The sequence below is a fragment of the Sceloporus undulatus genome, chromosome 1, assembly GCF_019175285.1.
Source record: "Sceloporus undulatus isolate JIND9_A2432 ecotype Alabama chromosome 1, SceUnd_v1.1, whole genome shotgun sequence".
Taxonomy (NCBI): Eukaryota; Metazoa; Chordata; class Lepidosauria; order Squamata; family Phrynosomatidae; genus Sceloporus; species Sceloporus undulatus.
The window spans coordinates 162909033-162927824 of NC_056522.1; the positions used below are offsets into that span (position 1 = coordinate 162909033).

Here is an 18792-nt window from a genome sequence, read left to right on the forward strand (position 1 = left end):
CTATAGTTATCTAGAGAGCTCCTGGCTACTAGCTCCTTCTGGAGGCAAGTCTCTGACTCACTTCCTCTGACTGAAAGTCCTCACAAGCCCCTTAAAGAAACGAGTGAAAAAGAAAAAAGTGAAAAATTAAAGGAGAACCTCAAAAACCCTGTTCCCAGGTTACCCTCTCCTCTGTACTCTAAATTCTCCTTGAGTGTAAAAATTTGTGCACCATAAAGCACACACCTCTGCCAGCAGTTAAATAGAATTAGGCTGATAGTCCCCCCTAGTGACCTACGGAAGTGACTCACTGTTTAAAAACTCACCCAGCCAAAATGCTCACAGAGAAACAGCTTCCTTCTTCCCTTTGTGTAAGGAATTTCTTCCCTTGGTTTTCCTTCCAGGCTTTCAACAGAATGGTTAAAAAAACCAAGAATAACAACTCCTATTCATTCCAGTAGAATTTGGAAAAAAATGAAAATTGACTGCTATTGTCCCAAGTTCTATCTCTGTTTTGCTGCAGTTTCTCTTTTTCTCTTCCAGGTTTCCCTTGCTTTTTAAACTCCCATTTCCCATTTTAAATTTGTAATTTACGATGAGTTGGCAGTAGTATATACTAAATATTGTGACAGGTCAGCAAAGAGCTGTTGCTTGCTACATCCCAGTGCTACAGTGGATACTTTTTTAAAATAAGAAAATTATCTTTTGCTTTTTAGGGAAGATAAGAATCTATATAATGTAATGCAAAACCTGATATACACAAATGATAATTAAATGTGAGATAGTTTTACAGCTTGACATGTTCTTGCTTTTACATCCTTCTTGGCTATAGACTGGGCTTCCTTTCGGAGCAGTCCCATTAGTAAACTACATTTTATGTTAATGTACTCACTTGGAGTGCTTAATTATTGCAGCCTTTAGCCCTGGTCCTTGCTTGTGTGAGTGTGTCAGGACAGCATCATAATTATACAATTAGCCTTGTCATGGCAAGGAGCTTTGGGAATAGAGAGATGTTGAAGTTGAAAATGTGAACAGCTGATGGATGAGTGTCATTAAACTCATCCTTTGTTCACTCCCCGATCGGCTTTTCATGGAGCTGTACACCAGGGCTCCTTAATGAAAAAGGAAGACCTTGAACCATGGCTACATCCCTTCACCTCCCCCCAACCTTTCCGTTAACCCCAGCTTCCTCCCATCGCATACCCGGTCTGTCCATCTTTCACTCTTAGCTGCTTCAAAATAACAAAAGCTGCTTCTAACTAGCCTGTTTATCAATCAAATGCTGCCAAGGAGAATAAAAAGCAAAAAATGCCCCATTCTAACAATGCAGTCAAATGGCCCTAATCTTAGAGCCATTTTTACAGGGGAGGCTTGTTCTCTCTCTCTGCTAATAAGCATGGCCATCCTGTTTCCAGGACTTAGTTTCTGAGCTAGTGTAAATGGATGGGAAACTACCAGGAAAACCCTGCAGTTTCCCATCACACGGGGATATTGATTTCAGTTTTACCTTGTGCACAGAATATGCTAGACTGTCAGTGACACCAAAATGTGGCTTCATTCACAGAAGGTGGCCAGAGAAGGCTGTTTTTCCATTGGCCCTAGATGTATGTTGTGCTGGCCCAGTTAGGTACTGGGGGCTGGAATGGGCCAGGACCACTGGCAGAATACAATGGGATTGGCCCATGGTCTCCTACATGTATATATAGACCCCTAGTGAAGATAAATGAAAGTGAGAATAATTAAATTAATTAGATGATTAGAAGGGAGGAAAACAATAATCCCAATTTTTTAAATCTTGATGATGAGCAGCATTTTGACATGTCTCAACATGTTACAAGAGATTTTGTATATTTTTCAATGACTGCTTGCATTTTAGGACTACACACACACACACTCTCTCTCTCTCCTATTGGACCTTGTGCAAAAAATGGTGTGAACATTTTTGCAAAACTCATTTTTTGTGCAATTTATTCTGAATTATGGGAAATCATCAAAATATGCAAAAAATCTTCATAATCCCTTCTTGTTAGGAGGAAAAGGTTTTACATTTATTTTACAAGAGTAAAACAAATGCAGATTTGCATCCCCATTAACCACTAGCACATAACTAAAGTGAAGCTGAGATCTAGAGTGAAGACCCTGAGAGCAAGCTTCTTGAATAGGAGACTTGAGGAACTTGGGACAACCCAAAGATGCATTTGCTTAACCTAGTGTCCAATATTCCATTTTTGGGCAATGTAACAGTGTACCAGTTTGAGGGGTTTCCAAACTGATTCCAGGTCTGGTTATGGAATAGACAGGGCTTTGGTTGCCATAGTGGAACTGGGCACAGAAAGTGTGCCCTTCTTTATTCCACTGGACTTCTCAGTGACTGACCACAGTATCCTTCTCTGTCACTTGGAAGCATCATTTTATGGTTTCAGCTTGAGTGCAAGGCTATCTTAATGGGCATATACTCCCATATGAGCCTTGCTGGGCCCTGAGGTGTTTGGTAGTAGCATTTCTCTCAGTTTTGCCACTCTCACAAGCACATCTGGTGGGTACATCAGACAGTGCCTTCTTGGTGGATGCTTGTAGGCCCTTCTTAGGGAGGCTAGAAACAATCCCTCCTTGCTGTTCTTTCATTGGCAGGCAAAGACATTTTTATTTTGACAGGCCTTCAGGAACAGACTATTTGCAGTCTAAAAACCTAACTTTTAAATGCTCTCTTCACCAGGGAATTTACCTAAACCATTTAAATTATAATTTGACTCAAATTGAGGTTTCAGCAGTATCATCTGTAATTCTTAAAATTTGTTTCATACCAAATGTCTTGCAAAATGAACCAGAAACAGATTTTTTCAAAAAGAAGCAGCAGTAGTAGTGGGAACACTAGCAACAAAAGCCTCAATCATATGTGAACATGTTTGGGATGTTGTCCTAAATGTGTACATAAGTGTTGAAGTGCTTGTTAAGCAGGATAGCCAGATGCCCTCTTTTCCCCAGACGTATCCTACTTTTTAATGTTCTGTCCAGAAGGCTGAGATAAGCCTGAAAATGTCCTCCATCCAACTGGCTGGCCTGGCTAAAGCAGAAGATCCCCAGATTCCTCCTCCTTAGATTGCAGAAAGAATAAGACTGGCTCTGGAAGGAGATTTGTCTTTCTACTCTAGAGGCTACTGTTGGAACTGGCTGTGTAGGCTTTTAGCCAGTCACTACAGGACTCTACAGAAAACAAAATAAAAAACTCCCTGGCCAAATTCTCTCTTATTCCCCTTTATCCCCTTCTGGTTGATGCCTCCCTGTCTGCTGTTCCTTAAGCTTAGTTCTGGCAGATAGAAGCTCTAAATATCTGCCACGGCTGTGTCCTTTGGAATCCTGAGATAGGCGATTTAGGGAAAGATGCTTAGCATTTGTCAGAGAGCTCCACAAGTGCCCATAAGCAAACTACAAATCCCAAGATTCCATAGGCTGTAGCCAGGGCATACATATAATTGCTCAGAGCTTTCTAAGTCAACAAGATATTTTAGCAATGACAAGTTCATCAGAAAAAATATGGTTAAGTTCATAATAAAAGACAGTATGTGTAATATAGCTGTAAATAAACCATATTGAATGAATTTATATTTATATGAATGTTTCTTGCTTTTATTTGGTAATGCCCTACCTTTTTCTTCTGTGTCCTACATCTTGAGGTACTTTGTCCTCTGTGGTTAGGACATAGCAATAGCAATGGCAGCTTCATTTATTTACTGTTTCATATTGCCTAAGCAGTCTCTAAGTGGTTTACAACTGTCAGCTAACTGCCTCCAACAAGCTGGGTACTCATTTTAGTGACTTCAGAAGGATGCAGGCCTGAGTTGAGCCTGAGCCCTTGGCTAGTATTGAACTGGCAACCTTATGGTTTGTGAATGAGCAGCTGCAGTACAGGCATTTAACCACTGCACCATCAGGGCCCTGGACACCCTCTTGTAGAAGACATACCTAAAGTAGTTGTCAGATTGGCTCCAAGGTCTTATGATAGTCCTTGTTTTGGTTTCATTGGAGGGACCAAGCATACCAGGTTTGGTAAGTGGTCAAACATGGATTTGTGTGGCAGAGAAACAAATAGTCATATAGGCATCCAGTTGATATTATATTAAAGAAATTTATAAAAGCTCTCAGTTACAAATGAGTTCCATGGGAGAAAAACCCTATATGAGGCAGGCAACAACATGGTCTGATTCTCTCCAGTGAAAATCCAATTCTTCCCATTTTTCAGTCTAACATTCTCTTTATTGTATTTTCAAGCCTCTCTTCCAACTGACATTATGCTTTGCCTTGGTTAATGCAATTTAGATTTCTTTTATATTTGAAAGATGGTAAAACGATCTCCCCTAGGACCTGATTTTCTTTCCCTGGCATTCCAGTGTATCAAACTGCTTATTACCTTGGCGTATTATTATTATCCAAAAGCAACACTTACAAAATTATTTGAATATAAAATGTGATAAGCAGATTTGACAGTCTCCCAGGATAGAAAAAGATGGAAATACCACTTAGGCTGTGATTCAGTTTGGCAGTGTTAAGAACAAATGCCCACACATTACTATAGGGGTGGAGAAGCTCAGACTCTAGACAACAGGTTTCCCTGTTGCATGTCTAGCACTTTGTACTGTTGTATATATTACTCTGTATAATGAACAGTGTTACCCCCCTCCCCGATCAGTTGTAACTGTAAATAAATGGTGTGAAAACAGAATATGGGGTGGGGAGGATAATATGCTGAATTTTCATAATTAGAATACAAACTAGAACAATTTGCATAATTAGAATAATTATGCATAATAATCTGGGACAACTATATGCCCAGATTTGATGAAGTGGAATAAGGCTACCCCTGAGAGCCAGCATAGTGTAGTGGTTTGAGTGTTGGACTAGGACTCTGGAAACCAGGATTCAAATCCCAGCTCAGCCATGTAAATCTACATGGTGATCTTGGACAAGTCACACTCTCACAGCCTCAGAGGATGGCAATGGCAAACCCTTTCTAAACAAACCTGCCAAGAAAACTCCATGATAGGTTTGCCTTAGAGTCACCATAAGTCAGAGATGACTTGAAGGCACACAGCAACAAAGACCAAAGGACAGAAAGTTGCCCCCTTGGAGGTGCTACAGCAGGCACCACCTTGGATTTCAAGAGTGAGAACAGCTACATGTTGACAGGGAAATAGCCAGTACCTCCACTCAATATTTGCTGCCTGGAACTGTTGCCCTGCCCTCATGTTGCCTGATGTTAGGACCATCCCTGCCAACCACCCCAACAAACAGACATAATCATATAGTCTTTCAGTGTTGGACTAGGACTCCGAAGACCAGGGCCCCAATCCCCACCCCACCATGAAAATCTACTATGTGACCTTGGGCAAGTGACTTTCTTTGCCTCAGAGGAAGGCAATGACAACCCCCCTCTGAATACATCTAGCCAAGAAAGCCCTATGAGAGGGTTCTTTATAAGTCTGAGTTGATGTGAAGGCACAGAACAACAAAAAAATGCACATTGAATCTAAAAAGAACATATGTTATTGTTATTCTCTCTTGCCAAGCATATCAGAAGAGAAAACTGTCAGTTGGAAAAAACATTCATAGAAAATGGTCCTTTAAAATAACAATAATAATAATGAAATATACCATTCTAAGATTCCATGGATGCACAAGAAATACAGCTGAGATCTCAATCCTGAGTGGATAATACTTCATAACACAAAACAATTGCCAAAACTCAAAAGACATCAGTGGAGGCATATTGGCCCTGGAAATCTGACTGCAGTCCTCTGTCACATTTGCAGCTTGTTATATTAAAGTTAATGCAGCTGGAAAGGAAGATTCATGCCGAATGAGTTCCTCTGAACCAGTGGCCTTAATAAATAACAGAGCACAAAGTAGACAAAGGCAGACTCAGTAGGTGTGAGGCCTGGTGGAGGAGAGGTAACCTCATTTAAACCATTCACAAAACAGCATTTACTATAAGACCACAGATGACACTTTCCTCTTCATCCACAATACAGAAACGTATTGCATACACTGCCCCAGAAAAGGATATGGTTAATAAAGGGGAAGCATGCAAAACTGCCTCAAGCCACACAAATAACTTTTGTAGGGTCACTGAACATTCCTTGGCTCCTATCATTCCTCTGAAGGTGCCCTGGATAACTTTCTAGACAGGCACAATAAATCTTTCCAGACTGCCTCAGGAAATGAACTTGGAAGGAAACCTAGAGCAATGTGGCAAAGGAAACATCTACCCACATATTCCACCTTCTCCCTCTTAATATGTTTAATATTTAATACTCTTAGATATGGGGGGGGGGAATCTAGTGAGATATGAACAAAACTGAATGGGATTGTCATGAATTGTTATTTCCTTGTACAATTTTACACATTTAAATGAAGGATATCATTGGAAGCTGTTTTGTGTCCCATATTTGGGAGCAAGACAGGATAGAAATTATATATCTATCTCTGTCGGCTGTCTGTCTGCATGTATCTCTCTCTCTCTCTCTCTCCCTCCCTCCCTCCCTCCTTGAGGAACTCAGCCAAATGAATGCATGAAAGTGCAGTTTTTCTGTTTCCACCCAGAGCTCCAAGATAGCTGAGAAGAATCCCCCAAAGGCTGAGGATTAAGCCTCCAAGAAGCTGGGAGAGCTTCAGCCTAGCTGAGAATATATGGCTTTAAGCAATCTCTTAGGAGGTATGGGGGGGGGGATATTCATCTTGAACCCAGTGCAATAAAAACAGATAATATATAGCCATTTCTGCAGCAAAACCACTTCTTTCAGCCTTTAATCTGAAATAAGAAAACTAACCAGTTACTCCAAAATTTTCAGGAAACTCCAGAATGACCGTGGTGTTCTTCGAAGTATAAACACCTGGAGTGGGTTGGATTTGGGTGGGTGAAAACTGTTGCCTATTTTTTAAGGGACAGTGCTAATTGTCACCCACTCCAAGCCAAGCCACATGGTGCAATATATATATATATATATATATATATATATATATATATATATTTACATCCTCCTCTGATGCTGCCACCTTCTCTGCCAAGCACTGCCTCCAGCTGAGCCCCGCCATTGCCATTGACCATCCATCTGAACAACAAGTCAGCTTTGCCTCACTGTCATGCAGGTACAATTGTTTCACATTATGTATCTGTGGACAGCTCCAGAGCAGACTACCTCCAGACTGCATCTGTTTTTTTTTTCCCCAGTTGGTGTAAACACACCCAGAGGCACTGGTTCTAATGGATTTCTTCAGCACGCCAGCTTGTGTTCCAAATTCTGACTCACCTGAGCTAGATATTGAGCACCAAGGACTCAGATGTGACCTACTTCTATTTCCTTTTTGTCTGCCACAACAACACATGTTCATGAGGATATACTGATCTGATATCAATTTGGCTGGATTGCATGCCTGTCAACTCTTTCAGTTTCCTGTCTGCTACAGTGAAACAGAGCATTGGCCTAGACAAATGGTAAACAAGGTGGTATAAAGTGTTCCCGGACACACTGTTGGTGTGCCACATGTTTCCAAAGCTTAAAAATCCACATAAACAAAACACCACATAGACAACCTAATCTAGAAATTGTCTACCTGACATCTAATTTTCGGTATGCGGGAAAATTGTTTTACCTGTGTTTCAGATAAAACACACTCCAAAATACATGTTACCATTTCCACATACTATTTGTATAGGATCCCTTAATATAAGTCTGTGAGAAGACAGAACAAAATGAAGAATTAATTCCCAGAAACTCTTGGCGAGTAAGAGATTTTTGACGAAATAGATTATATACATTAAACTTGTTAATCTTGCTTATAGTGACTGTATAGACTTGGTGGGAAACCTGCCCTCATGTACAATGTGACCACATGTTGTCACTTCACTCATGGCATAGCATCATTTTTGCCACCTCCAACATTTTCCATGTATTCAAAATGATCAAAATGTTTGAAAAGTTTCCTTCACCAGCCCACAATTACATACAGCATTCGTGATTGCATGATGAGTAGCAATGGATTGATAAGTTTGCTCCTAATGCATTTTAACACTGTTGTGGGAGTGTGTCAATGTTGGTGCTTTTAGACCTCTCAGTAGTGTTTGATACTATCAGTCATGGTCTCCTTCTGGAACACCTGGCAGTTTTAGGAATCAGAGGCACTATGTTGCAGTGGTTCTGGTCTTACCTCTCAGGCAGATTGGGGATAATTGCACCTCAAAAAGGGAGTTGTCACATGGCATACCACAAGGTGCCTTTTTATCCCCAGTGCTTTTTCACTCTACATGAAACTGCTAGGAGAGATCGTCCAGCTGCATGAGCCAGAGTGCTACCAGTATGCTGATGACACCCAAATATATCTCTCCATACCTTGAAAAACAGCCTCGGTTAAGGATAATGTGCCTCCTCTGAATGAATGCCTGGATGAGATAAGTGGCTAGATAAAGAAAAACAAATGGAACAGAATCCAGATGAGACAAAGGTGCTTTACCATTAGGGGTCCTAATCTGGGTTTGGAGGTGTGACAACCAGTTCTGGATGGGATTACACTCCCACTAACAGACTGTGTTTGCAATTTGGGAGTACTCCTGGATCCATCTCTCCAAATGTCAGCACAGGAGTGCTTACTATAAGTTTTGGTTGATACACCAGCTGCACTCCCTCATTGAACTGGAAGACTTAAAGATAATCTCAAGGCTCAACTTTTGCAATATGCTTTATGTTGGGCTATTTTTGTACCAAGTCCAGAAACTTCAATTAGTTCAAAATATTGCAGCCAGGTTGGTGGCTCGTACATCTAGGAGTGAGCATGTCATACCAATATTAAAATCACTTCACTAGCTGCCAGTTAGTTTTCAGGCAAAGTACAAAGTGTTGGTTATTACCTTTAATGCCCTACATGGTTTGGATCCAGGTTACCTACAGGACTGCCTTTTCCCATATAATCCAGTTTGTACGCTCAGTTCCTCTAGAGATATTTCCTTCAACCAGACAGAACTAGACTGGCAACTGTCACCCAGAGGACATTTTCATCGGCCCTCCCTAGACTGTCGAATTCCCCTAGACTGTGGACAGGAGAAATTTGAGAGATATTATGTCTGGATTTAAATGATAATTCAAAACCTTTCTCTTCTGGCAGGCCTATAAATTTTAAAATCTTATATTTTTAATTTTATGTTGGTTTATTTTAATGTGTCCTATGTTTATCTACTTTAACTTAAGATATTCAAATGGTTTTATGTGTTTTAATCTATTTTGTATCCTGCTCGGGTCTTGGGGAGAGGCAGGTAAGATGATGATGATGATGATGATGATGATGATGATGATGATGATGATGATGATGATGATGATAATTTAAGAATTGTGTGTGTGTGTATATATATATATATATATATATATATATCTTCTCACTCAATACACATTTCTGCACACATTTTTTGCTTACATGATACATTTCTAAATATATTCTCCCTCTTAGATATTCTGTGATACAGTTTTGAGACAAAAACTGCCTCACAACATTTGGAGAAGTGTGAAATACAAGGAACCACTGCGTGGTGATCTACAGTTGACATGCAGCTTCCAATGGGTTGTTTCTAAATGTGGAACAAGTAAACATCCTTCACCATGCCTAGGTGCAATAACCCACTTCAAAACCCCGCTCTGAAGCCAATTGCTCTCAAAAAGTGGGACATCTTATAGCCACATATATATGCTCGAATGGCTTGTGAGTAACTGATTCTGGCAGGTTAAGAATGTGAACCATTAATGGGGCACCTGTTTCTGCTACCTCTCATCCAAGTTGCAAAGAAAGCAGATGCTTCTAATAAGATTCATTTATGAAGAGATGAACAGATGAGCTCCATGCTGTAATGCTAGGTCAGAGTAATATTAACCTTAGACCATGGTGATATAGATTAATTAAACTTTTTTCTCAACAACAACAAAAAAAATCCACCTTTTTCTTCTACAGATTTTCCTTCTCTTTCCCTCATGATTGCTGTTCATTAATCTTACACACTTGCTCTTCTCATCCCCCCCCCCTATTTTAACAAAGGATGTGCCTTTTCAAATACATTTATACCTTATCTGAAAAGCTTTGGAACAGGAGTGTTCAGTATTTCCGATATTTTTTTTTCCAATTTTGAAATGCCTGTATTTGCATATACATAATGAAACATCATGAGGCTTGAGACACACTGAAGATCTGCAAATTGACACGAATCCAAGTATAGTGCTTGGCACAAATCCATACCTCCCGCCATTTGACAGATCCTCACATCTCTTTCCAGCCACATCTCTCTCCAGCCTCGGAAATAAAGTACAGGTACATAGTTGAAAAAGTTTGGATTTAGTGTTTCAGATTTCAGAATTCCAGATATGAAATACTCAACCTGTATATTAATGTTACATTGTTAGTAATTTCTCCTCACACTCTCACCTCCCCAACCCCAAACGCACACCTATATCATTTTTAAAAGGACTTATCTTAAAAATTCCTAATTTGGAAGATTAAGGCTAATTTATTTGGGAGTATGTTCCACCAAATCTCATAGAACCTACTTCTAAGTAGATGTTTAGTGCTCCAAGAGTCCACAGTGAAGAACTGCACTAGCAAGGGAATTGTTTTGCAAGGATCCAAGACAATCAACACCTGCAGACGTTTCTTCTCCCATCTAACTATTAAAAATAGGGGAACCCTTTTCTTTCTTTCTTTTTTAACATACAGCCACACAACAAAGAATATGTGTATTGCTGCACCAGCAACAGCATCAAAAACTACTTTCTCCTGCTCTTGCAAAGGCCAGATTCCACCAGGCTCACAAGCAAATCTACCAATGCAAATTTTACTTTTATTTCATTTTATGAGAGAGTTATAAAAGTAACCATTTTGTATCCCCAGTCCACCAAGGATGCCTCTCAGTTTTAGTCGTTGTAAAGTGACCATTGGCAAGTCACATTTTCTCTGAACAGATCTTGCCAATAAAGCCTTATGATACGGTTGCGTTAGGGTCACCATAAATTGGAAATGACTTGAAGGCACACAACAACAACAAGTGACATAAAGCACAACAGACAAATTAACCCAGCTACAAATGTATGAGTGGATCCAAGATGTACTTCCTTCAGCCTTAAGGACTCTTGATTCACAAAATGTTTCCAGTCCAGTGGAGCACTTTCACTAGTGGAATGAAGACTTCTATTGAACCCCTTTCCCTCTATAGCATCTGTGCCTCCATCAACATATGCTTCAGATTTCCCCAAGGAGGGCTCAAGGAACAGCAAGAGATATGGAATGGAATCAGAAGGAGAGGGAAAGTCAACAGATGGTGAAAGGAATACTACTGACAAGAGAATGGAGTAAGTATTCCATTCTCTTGATTTTACATTTCTTTCGCGGCAATAAACTCTGTGGAAACAATAACATGATACGATACATTTGCTTTAAATTCAGAAAGTACTGTCACTGATAATCACCCTTATTGAAACTGAACACCCAACTGCTGCTGATGCTTGTGTTCAGTTTTGTAAACAGTCACTGTTAATAAGGCAATTGTTAATGCCAGTATTTTCTCCACTCAGTTTTCCTCAGTTTCCCCCTTATGGGAGGGAGTCAAAATGAGGGCATTGGCCCACAATATAACTTCTACCCTCCAATGAAATTTTCCTTCAGTCCTTAAATTTTTAGAGAGTGATGATGGCGGGTTACAGACCGCCATTTGGGATGTCCTTAGGACGTCCCAGTTTAAAAAAGGGGCGTCTCTTCTAGATGCCCCTACTCCTGTTACGGACTCTGTCTGTAACAAATGGTGGTGGCCATTCAACACGGCCACCACCATTTTGACGTCTTGGACGCCTAGCGTCCAGACGTGTCGTGGCGGAAGTGATGCCGTGAAAGCGTGCCTTGCGCTTTGAGGCGCCACTTCCGGGGCCCAGGAAGGAGCGCGATTTCCACGCTCCTTCCTCGCAGCATCTGGGAGTCCCGCGGTTTAGAAGCTGCAGCTCCCGGACGCTGCAAGCAGCGCCGGCAGCAGACCGCCGCAATTCGGCGGTCTGTAACGCGCCATTGACAATCATTTGTACTGTTAGAACTCTTATATTTCCTATGTTTGCATTCCCTTGGCATCCTTGCCTGCTAATTTTTTTTTGGATGAGAAAATTGCATTTCAAAAAGTCCAATTGAAATTTAGTGCAATGATAGAAATTTGTGGACTGAAGGAAAATTTCATTGGGGTGTATGAAGAATTCCTATCTGGAGAATAATGCCCTTAGTTTGCTTCCCCTATAGCTACACTCTGAATTCCCTCTGGTCTCATTATTAACCATCCCACCCCAGAATATGTGTACTGTACTGTACTTACTTTATATCTTGACCTCTGGATAATACTCCATGCACTTGATGAAGTGGATGATTTCTCACAGTAGTACATGTTATAATAAATGGGTTAACTAAAGTGCTACAGACAAAACATTTGCTGTTCATATATGGTAAATTTGCCTTGGTCTATCACCAGTTCTCCATGTCAACAGTGTATAACTTTCAACTTTTAGCATTGTGCCAAATGTTTAATTGGGATGATGTAACAAATGCCCAGGAAATAAACAAATCATAGTGTGCCATGGACACTGGCATTTACGTGTGTGAATTTCATTTACAGACTGCAAGAAAAAAACCAATACTGATGTCAATGTTTTATATTTCAACCATCAAAATGCTAATTAGAAAAGAAGAAAACAGAAGTTCATATTAGTTTATGGAACACCAACTAGGAAAAGCTATTGATCAATTTTGTTCTTGTTCTTCACATGTTTTCTGGAAGAGCACTGATGCTGTGAAATTATGGAGAAGATTAATAAGTGTTTTGGTCATTCAACTCTTTCTCATTAAAGAAGGAGATGTTGGATAATTGCAACAAATCTTTGACGCAGATCTCGCTCTCAGATCCTCTGAGATGTTCACCTATCTCAATTGGTTTCAGATAACTGAAATGTAATTTTCCAACACTCAAGTATCTCTTTACACAATAATTTGGACTGTTGTCTTCTTTTAATTATATTTTATTAAACAATCTCTAGAAATGATTTGTGAACTGTATAAACATTGTTTCAGAAAAACAAATCTATCAGTATATATATAAAAAATATGCACAGGACGCAATCAATTAAAATGCCTTTTCAAAATGAGAAGGAATTAGCACAAAATCCACTTCTTTCTTTCAAACATCAAAATAGTGAATTATATAGTACACCATTTAATCCAAACTAATTCCTGTTGAACAGAGCTATGGAACACAATAAAATCTAAGTTGAAGATGGGACGCAAATCTCAAAAGACTGGAACTCTATCCCTGGCTGAATTTGACTCATTTATAAGCATAAGTAACACATGTAAGAACTTACCTTGGCTATCTGGACACACCAATTAAGCAGAAGCTGGGACCCAATGTTATCCTTATGTTCATGGACATAGTCCAGGAGGCAGCCATGGGGCATCAGCTGAGTAACTAGCTGGATTGTTGGGCTCAGGCAGACACCTAACAGTCGTACAAGATGGGGATGATCCATGCTTGCCATTATAAGAGCTTCCTACAATTAAAGATATATATACAAATTTAAAAATCATGCAGTAAAATGACAACAAATACAGTATTTAAAAAACCATATTTCTGAACACCTGTAAGGGATGTGCTGTGCATTCTCTAGATATAAAGGAAGGAGCACTCTCACTACAGGTAGGATGCTGGTTCCAGATATTTAGCTTCCCCCCCCACACTATCAAACCATACAGTGTCCAAAGCTGGCCAATTTATTTTGACACCTGAGTCCACCTTTCTCCTAAGAGCACCTTTCTCCATTCCTGGCAATAAAAATACAATAACAAACTGATGGCCTAAATCTAATTGTTAGACTCACCTAGAGTAAAAACCCTGAAGCAGTAGAGGCTCAAAATTCAGTGAGTCTAGTTGTGGCTAGTTGTCAGATTCATGCCTAAATAAGTAACAACAATGGCCAAAATGAAGCTGCTTGAGGTCACTTTGGAGGTATGCTGTTTAAATGACACACACATCTTAAGAGGGCAGAAGCCACGCCAAAGCTGTGTTCTAGTCCTTAGGACTGGAGTGTGGCTTTGGCACGGCTTCTGGCCTCTTAGGACGCATGTAGCACTTAAACAGCACACCTCCAAAGTGACCCAAGGCAGTTTTATTTTGGCCTGTCTGTTCGGGCCCAGTCTCTTCATGACACACCAAAATTTGCTGCCTGTTGAGAACATATCACTCTGCCCACTGGAAGTGTTAGTTCTATTCATATGATAGGGATGTAAATCCTTGACTAGATGAGGATTCTCCCCATATTCAAAAACCCCAAAGTGTTCTGAAGGAACCGTTCTGTTGAGAAAAATATTGCTTACTTTGTTTGCTTGTTTTAGTTTTTGTTTCTAAAAGTTTATTTTCTGAGTAGACAACATGTTTCATGCACAGGAAAAAAATCTTTTCTGTGCGGGAAACCCATTATCTGCACAGAAAAGAAATTTTGGGGGGGGGGGGGGTGGGGGGGGGCTGAGCCCCTACATATGTTTTCTCTGTAGAATAATGCCAGATTGCTTCAGGATAGCAAAAGCCAGGAGAAAGCTGCATACAATTCTCATTGGTATATCATTCTTTCCAACATGGTTTTCCAACTGTTCACAAATTTGTTTTTCAATTAGGAAGATTCTTTCCATGCCCATCCTCTGTATCTGCAAACTCTTGAGATCAACGTTAGAGGCCCAGCTCTAGGAATATGTGGTTTGAAAGCATTCCTTTTTGGGATGACTGTGAAATATTATCTCTAAAACATACTTGTGGCTGGCACTTTCTTAACTACCTTTTATTTTTTTCCAGAGTTTTCAATAGACAATTCATTTTAGCCCTGTTTTTCTGCTTATAATATTGTTCCTGCCAATATATTTCTCACTATTGTTTTGTGGCTTTTAAATATTTTATTATTTTGTAGTTAATACTACATAATTAATTTTGGTTGATTGCTTTGAAATATTTCACTAAAAGGTAGGAAAGAGATGGTTTAATTCATCTTCATATGGTAAACAAGAAAAATGAGTCTGTTTTCCTCTTCTAGGGAAGGTGTGACAGGTTGGCACAATTGAAAAAAAACAGTCTTGGAGAAAATGTGCGCATTTTCACATTTTTGTGCCTTTATATGAAATGTGCAGGAATGGCAAAATGTGATAATGGTTGTGTTGCAGTCTCCAATCTGCCTGTATATGAACCTATGCTGTGTTTTAAATTGGAATTTTGTAATTGTGCTGGCCAAATGGCCGTAATAATGTTGTTATTATTATTGTTTATTATTATTGTGTTGCAGTAAAATTAATAGGACTAGATGGCTTACTTATGCTTTTGTGATCAATCATCCTGTCTTCTTGTGCTTTCTGTGCATGTGTGCTTAGCTTCAGAAAAGGACACCTCCCGCCCAAAAAAACCCCCCACTGATTTTGTGTAGTGGGAGAGGTTTTGTGCCAAGTGTATTTTACATTAATTGCAGGAGCTACACTAATAAGGGACAGGGTCTCAGTCACTGGAGGTGGTCCCTCCCCCAGTTAATTAAAGAGGATTTGAGATACTGGCTCACCAATAGCAAAATGGCTAGCCTCCACTAAAATCTTGGCAACGGCACAATATCTTCACATCCTTTACAGTACCCATGATAATCCCTATTCAAGTTAAGAGCTGTTGCTGCCCCCCCCAAAACACATAAATGGTTGCCAACACTATTATTTTGAGAAAGACAGAAAAGTGTTACCCCAAGAAAGCACTCAATTACCCCAAGAAAGTATTGCCCCAAGAAAGGTCACCAGTATCCTCTAAGAATGTCTGACATTGTCCTGCCACAATAATCTTGAGTGAGAAATTGGTATTTGCAACAAAGCAGTGACAAAACAGCCAAGAAGACACACAGTCAATATCCTTTTCTCATCATTAGGCTAAAACAACTGAAAGTGGCCACACAAAATGGGAAAGGTGACACTGTCTATTCTGTCTTACAGACAACAAGTAATCGAAGATACAGATCCACATAGAGGAAAAAGCTACGTGTAACCCAGGCCAATGGAAGTCATGTACAGGAAGGTCATGGAAGATGAAAGAAGACATGGAGCAAGGTCTCAGATATGACAAAAGCTATTATCCAAAGCCAGTAATCCTGATAACCAAAGTATGTATATATATATAGAAAGGAATCATTGAGCATAACCAGTGAAGACCTCAAAAATAAAAAGAAATACATGAGCCCTGAGAGCACTGGCAATTTATGAGACTGAATGGGTGTAACTTCTGGGAGATTTATAGCTGGCTAGTTCTGGATGCCATGTGCTTAATTAGTCAATGTTCCCTATTTAACATTGACTTCTATGAAGCTGCTTCTTCTCTTTTTTTATTGGACTTCAAAGGACTTTAGCATCTATCAATCCCAGTTGAGGAGAATGCCCCTCAGTTGCTTCAAATTCACTGTGAAGACAACTGATACTGTCAAAAAAGTGTTTTGCAGAAGGCTCAAGGGGTCCACTCTCTAGAGAAGCTGTTAACAGCCTCCCAAACCCATGGAAGAACTCTAGAGGATGGCTGCTTGAAGATGCAACGAAGATCCCATACAGACAGGCCAAAATAAAGCTGCTTCAGGTCACTTTGGAAGTATGCTGTTTAAATGATGCATATGTCCTAAGAGTCCAGAAGCCGCGCCAAAGCCACAATCCAGTCCTAAGAACTGGAGCACAACTTTGGCGCAGCTTCCGAACTCTTAGGATGCATGCATCATTTGAACAGCATACCTACAAGTGACCTAAAGCAGCTTTATTTTGGCCTGTCTGTATGGGGCCAGAGAATCAAAATAAGCTTTCTATGCTTCTTGGGCCACACCATACAACATTATACTCTCTAAGATGCAAGCAGGGTGATCTTTTAGCACCTTTGAGACTAAATGAAAGGGGGGAAATGGTAGCATTAGTTTTCATAGATTTGAGTTTACTTTCTCAGATGCATGGTTGGAGTGGAGAATCCAGAGAGAGGCCTGTATAAGCTGTTAGTGTGTGAGAATGTCAATTGAAATTCAAAACCTTGTTGGTATGGAGATGAGGTGACACATTCAGTTTTAATCATAAAATTGGGGGGAAAGGCAGGAGAAAGGCTGTTGCATAAAGCCAAGGAGAGTAGATCACCATATGAATGAGTATTGGATTGTTTAACACCATTTTAACTTACATGGCTCCACTGTACAGATTTGTAGTTTTGTGGGGCACCAGCACTCTGCAGAGAAGGCTAAATACCTTGTAAAATTACAAATCCCAGGCTTTGACAGGATGAAGCTACAATACTTAAAGTGGTGTCAAACTGTGTGTGAGAAACACAGAGGGGAATGTGATGAACTGGTCAAACCCCTCATGAGAATGGGGGTTTGATAGTGTTGAAACATATGTAGCATGCCAGAAAACCATTATCTCTGTTCAATCCATTGCTGATAGACTGTAGTCTGTGGTTACATTCTAATTCTGCTATGTCCTCACACATCCCTCCCTGTTTCCCACACTACATTCCAATACTTATTCATATGGTTATCTGCTCTCCTTGGCTTTATGCAACAGCCTTCCTCCTGCTTTTGTCTCCCAATGACCATCATTATATAGGTCTGTCTCTGGATTCTCCACTCCAAGCACGCATCTGAGGACATAGGCTCAAGCCTATGAAAGCTCATGCTACCAACCTCTTTCTTTCAGTTCATCTCAAAGGTGCCACAAGATCCCTTTGCATACTGATTTTCCAAGCTATCAACAACAACAACAACAACAATAATAATTTATTATTTCTATTTCCCGCCTCTCCCTACAGACTAAGGAGGGATTACAACAAAATTGCCTACATCATATAATCAAACGTTCAAATTTCCATAAAGATAACCCTCCTATGACACAATAATACAGTGCAATGCAATACAATTAAAACAATACACTTGCCAAACTAAGATGTGTTCAATCACTTTTATGCAAAGTCTTAACACCATTTGCATTCAACCCATATTCACTAAAATGCATAGGACTGGACTGTGAAGTACACTTCAAAGAGAAGTTCAGAAGCCCACCCAAGCCCCCTGGATTGGCCCTGTTATGCATGACATCATGAATGGAAGATGAAGGCAGGAATTGATGTCTGGTGCAGGAAGACTAGCAACACCCACACCAAGGGAAAAGAAATGTCGTTTCCTGCAGTTAGGAAAATGTAGATATGTCGGCAATAATGGAAGCTGGCTTGAATTAGTATGTCTCACATTTGCATTGCAAAGACAGACTGGGGTAGGGTGAGGTGTGGTTGGGAATGGTCAGGATTGCTCCACATAGAAAAACAGTTGTGATGCCCTCTTTCAGGTACCTCTGTACATATCAGGGATCTTGATCCATGGAGGCTTCAGTCCTATACATACTTACCCAAGAATACATCACAGTGAATACTACAGGACTTGCATCTAAGTAGGCAGGTATAGCATTGCACTGTTAGCACATTACTTTAATTAATAGTGTGTCATCACAGAAAGGGGACAGTGAAAAGAAAGAAAGCACAGTTTTTAAAAACTTAGTTTCTCAATCTTCCCCCGGAAAGCAAACATACGTATTTCAGAGACATGAAAGGATCGCCACAAGGATGCTGGTAAAAGTAAGTGACAAACCCCTTTGGAAACATCTTGCCATCAGCAGAATGAAACCACAACAATCCCCAAAATGGGATGAAAGAGTAGAATAAAGTGTGTGTGTGTC

At 40.1% G+C, this 18792-nt stretch overlaps 1 protein-coding gene across 1 annotated transcript in view; it reads right to left on the reverse strand.

Moving 5' to 3' along the window:
* Window positions 1-18792, reverse strand: part of ERBB4 (erb-b2 receptor tyrosine kinase 4) — a 608869-nt gene that overhangs the window by 120331 nt on the left and 469746 nt on the right. The window contains exon 19 of the mRNA XM_042445446.1: window positions 13395-13580. Within this exon, the coding sequence (XP_042301380.1) occupies window positions 13395-13580 (186 nt within the window). The remainder of the gene's footprint in view (window positions 1-13394; window positions 13581-18792) is intronic.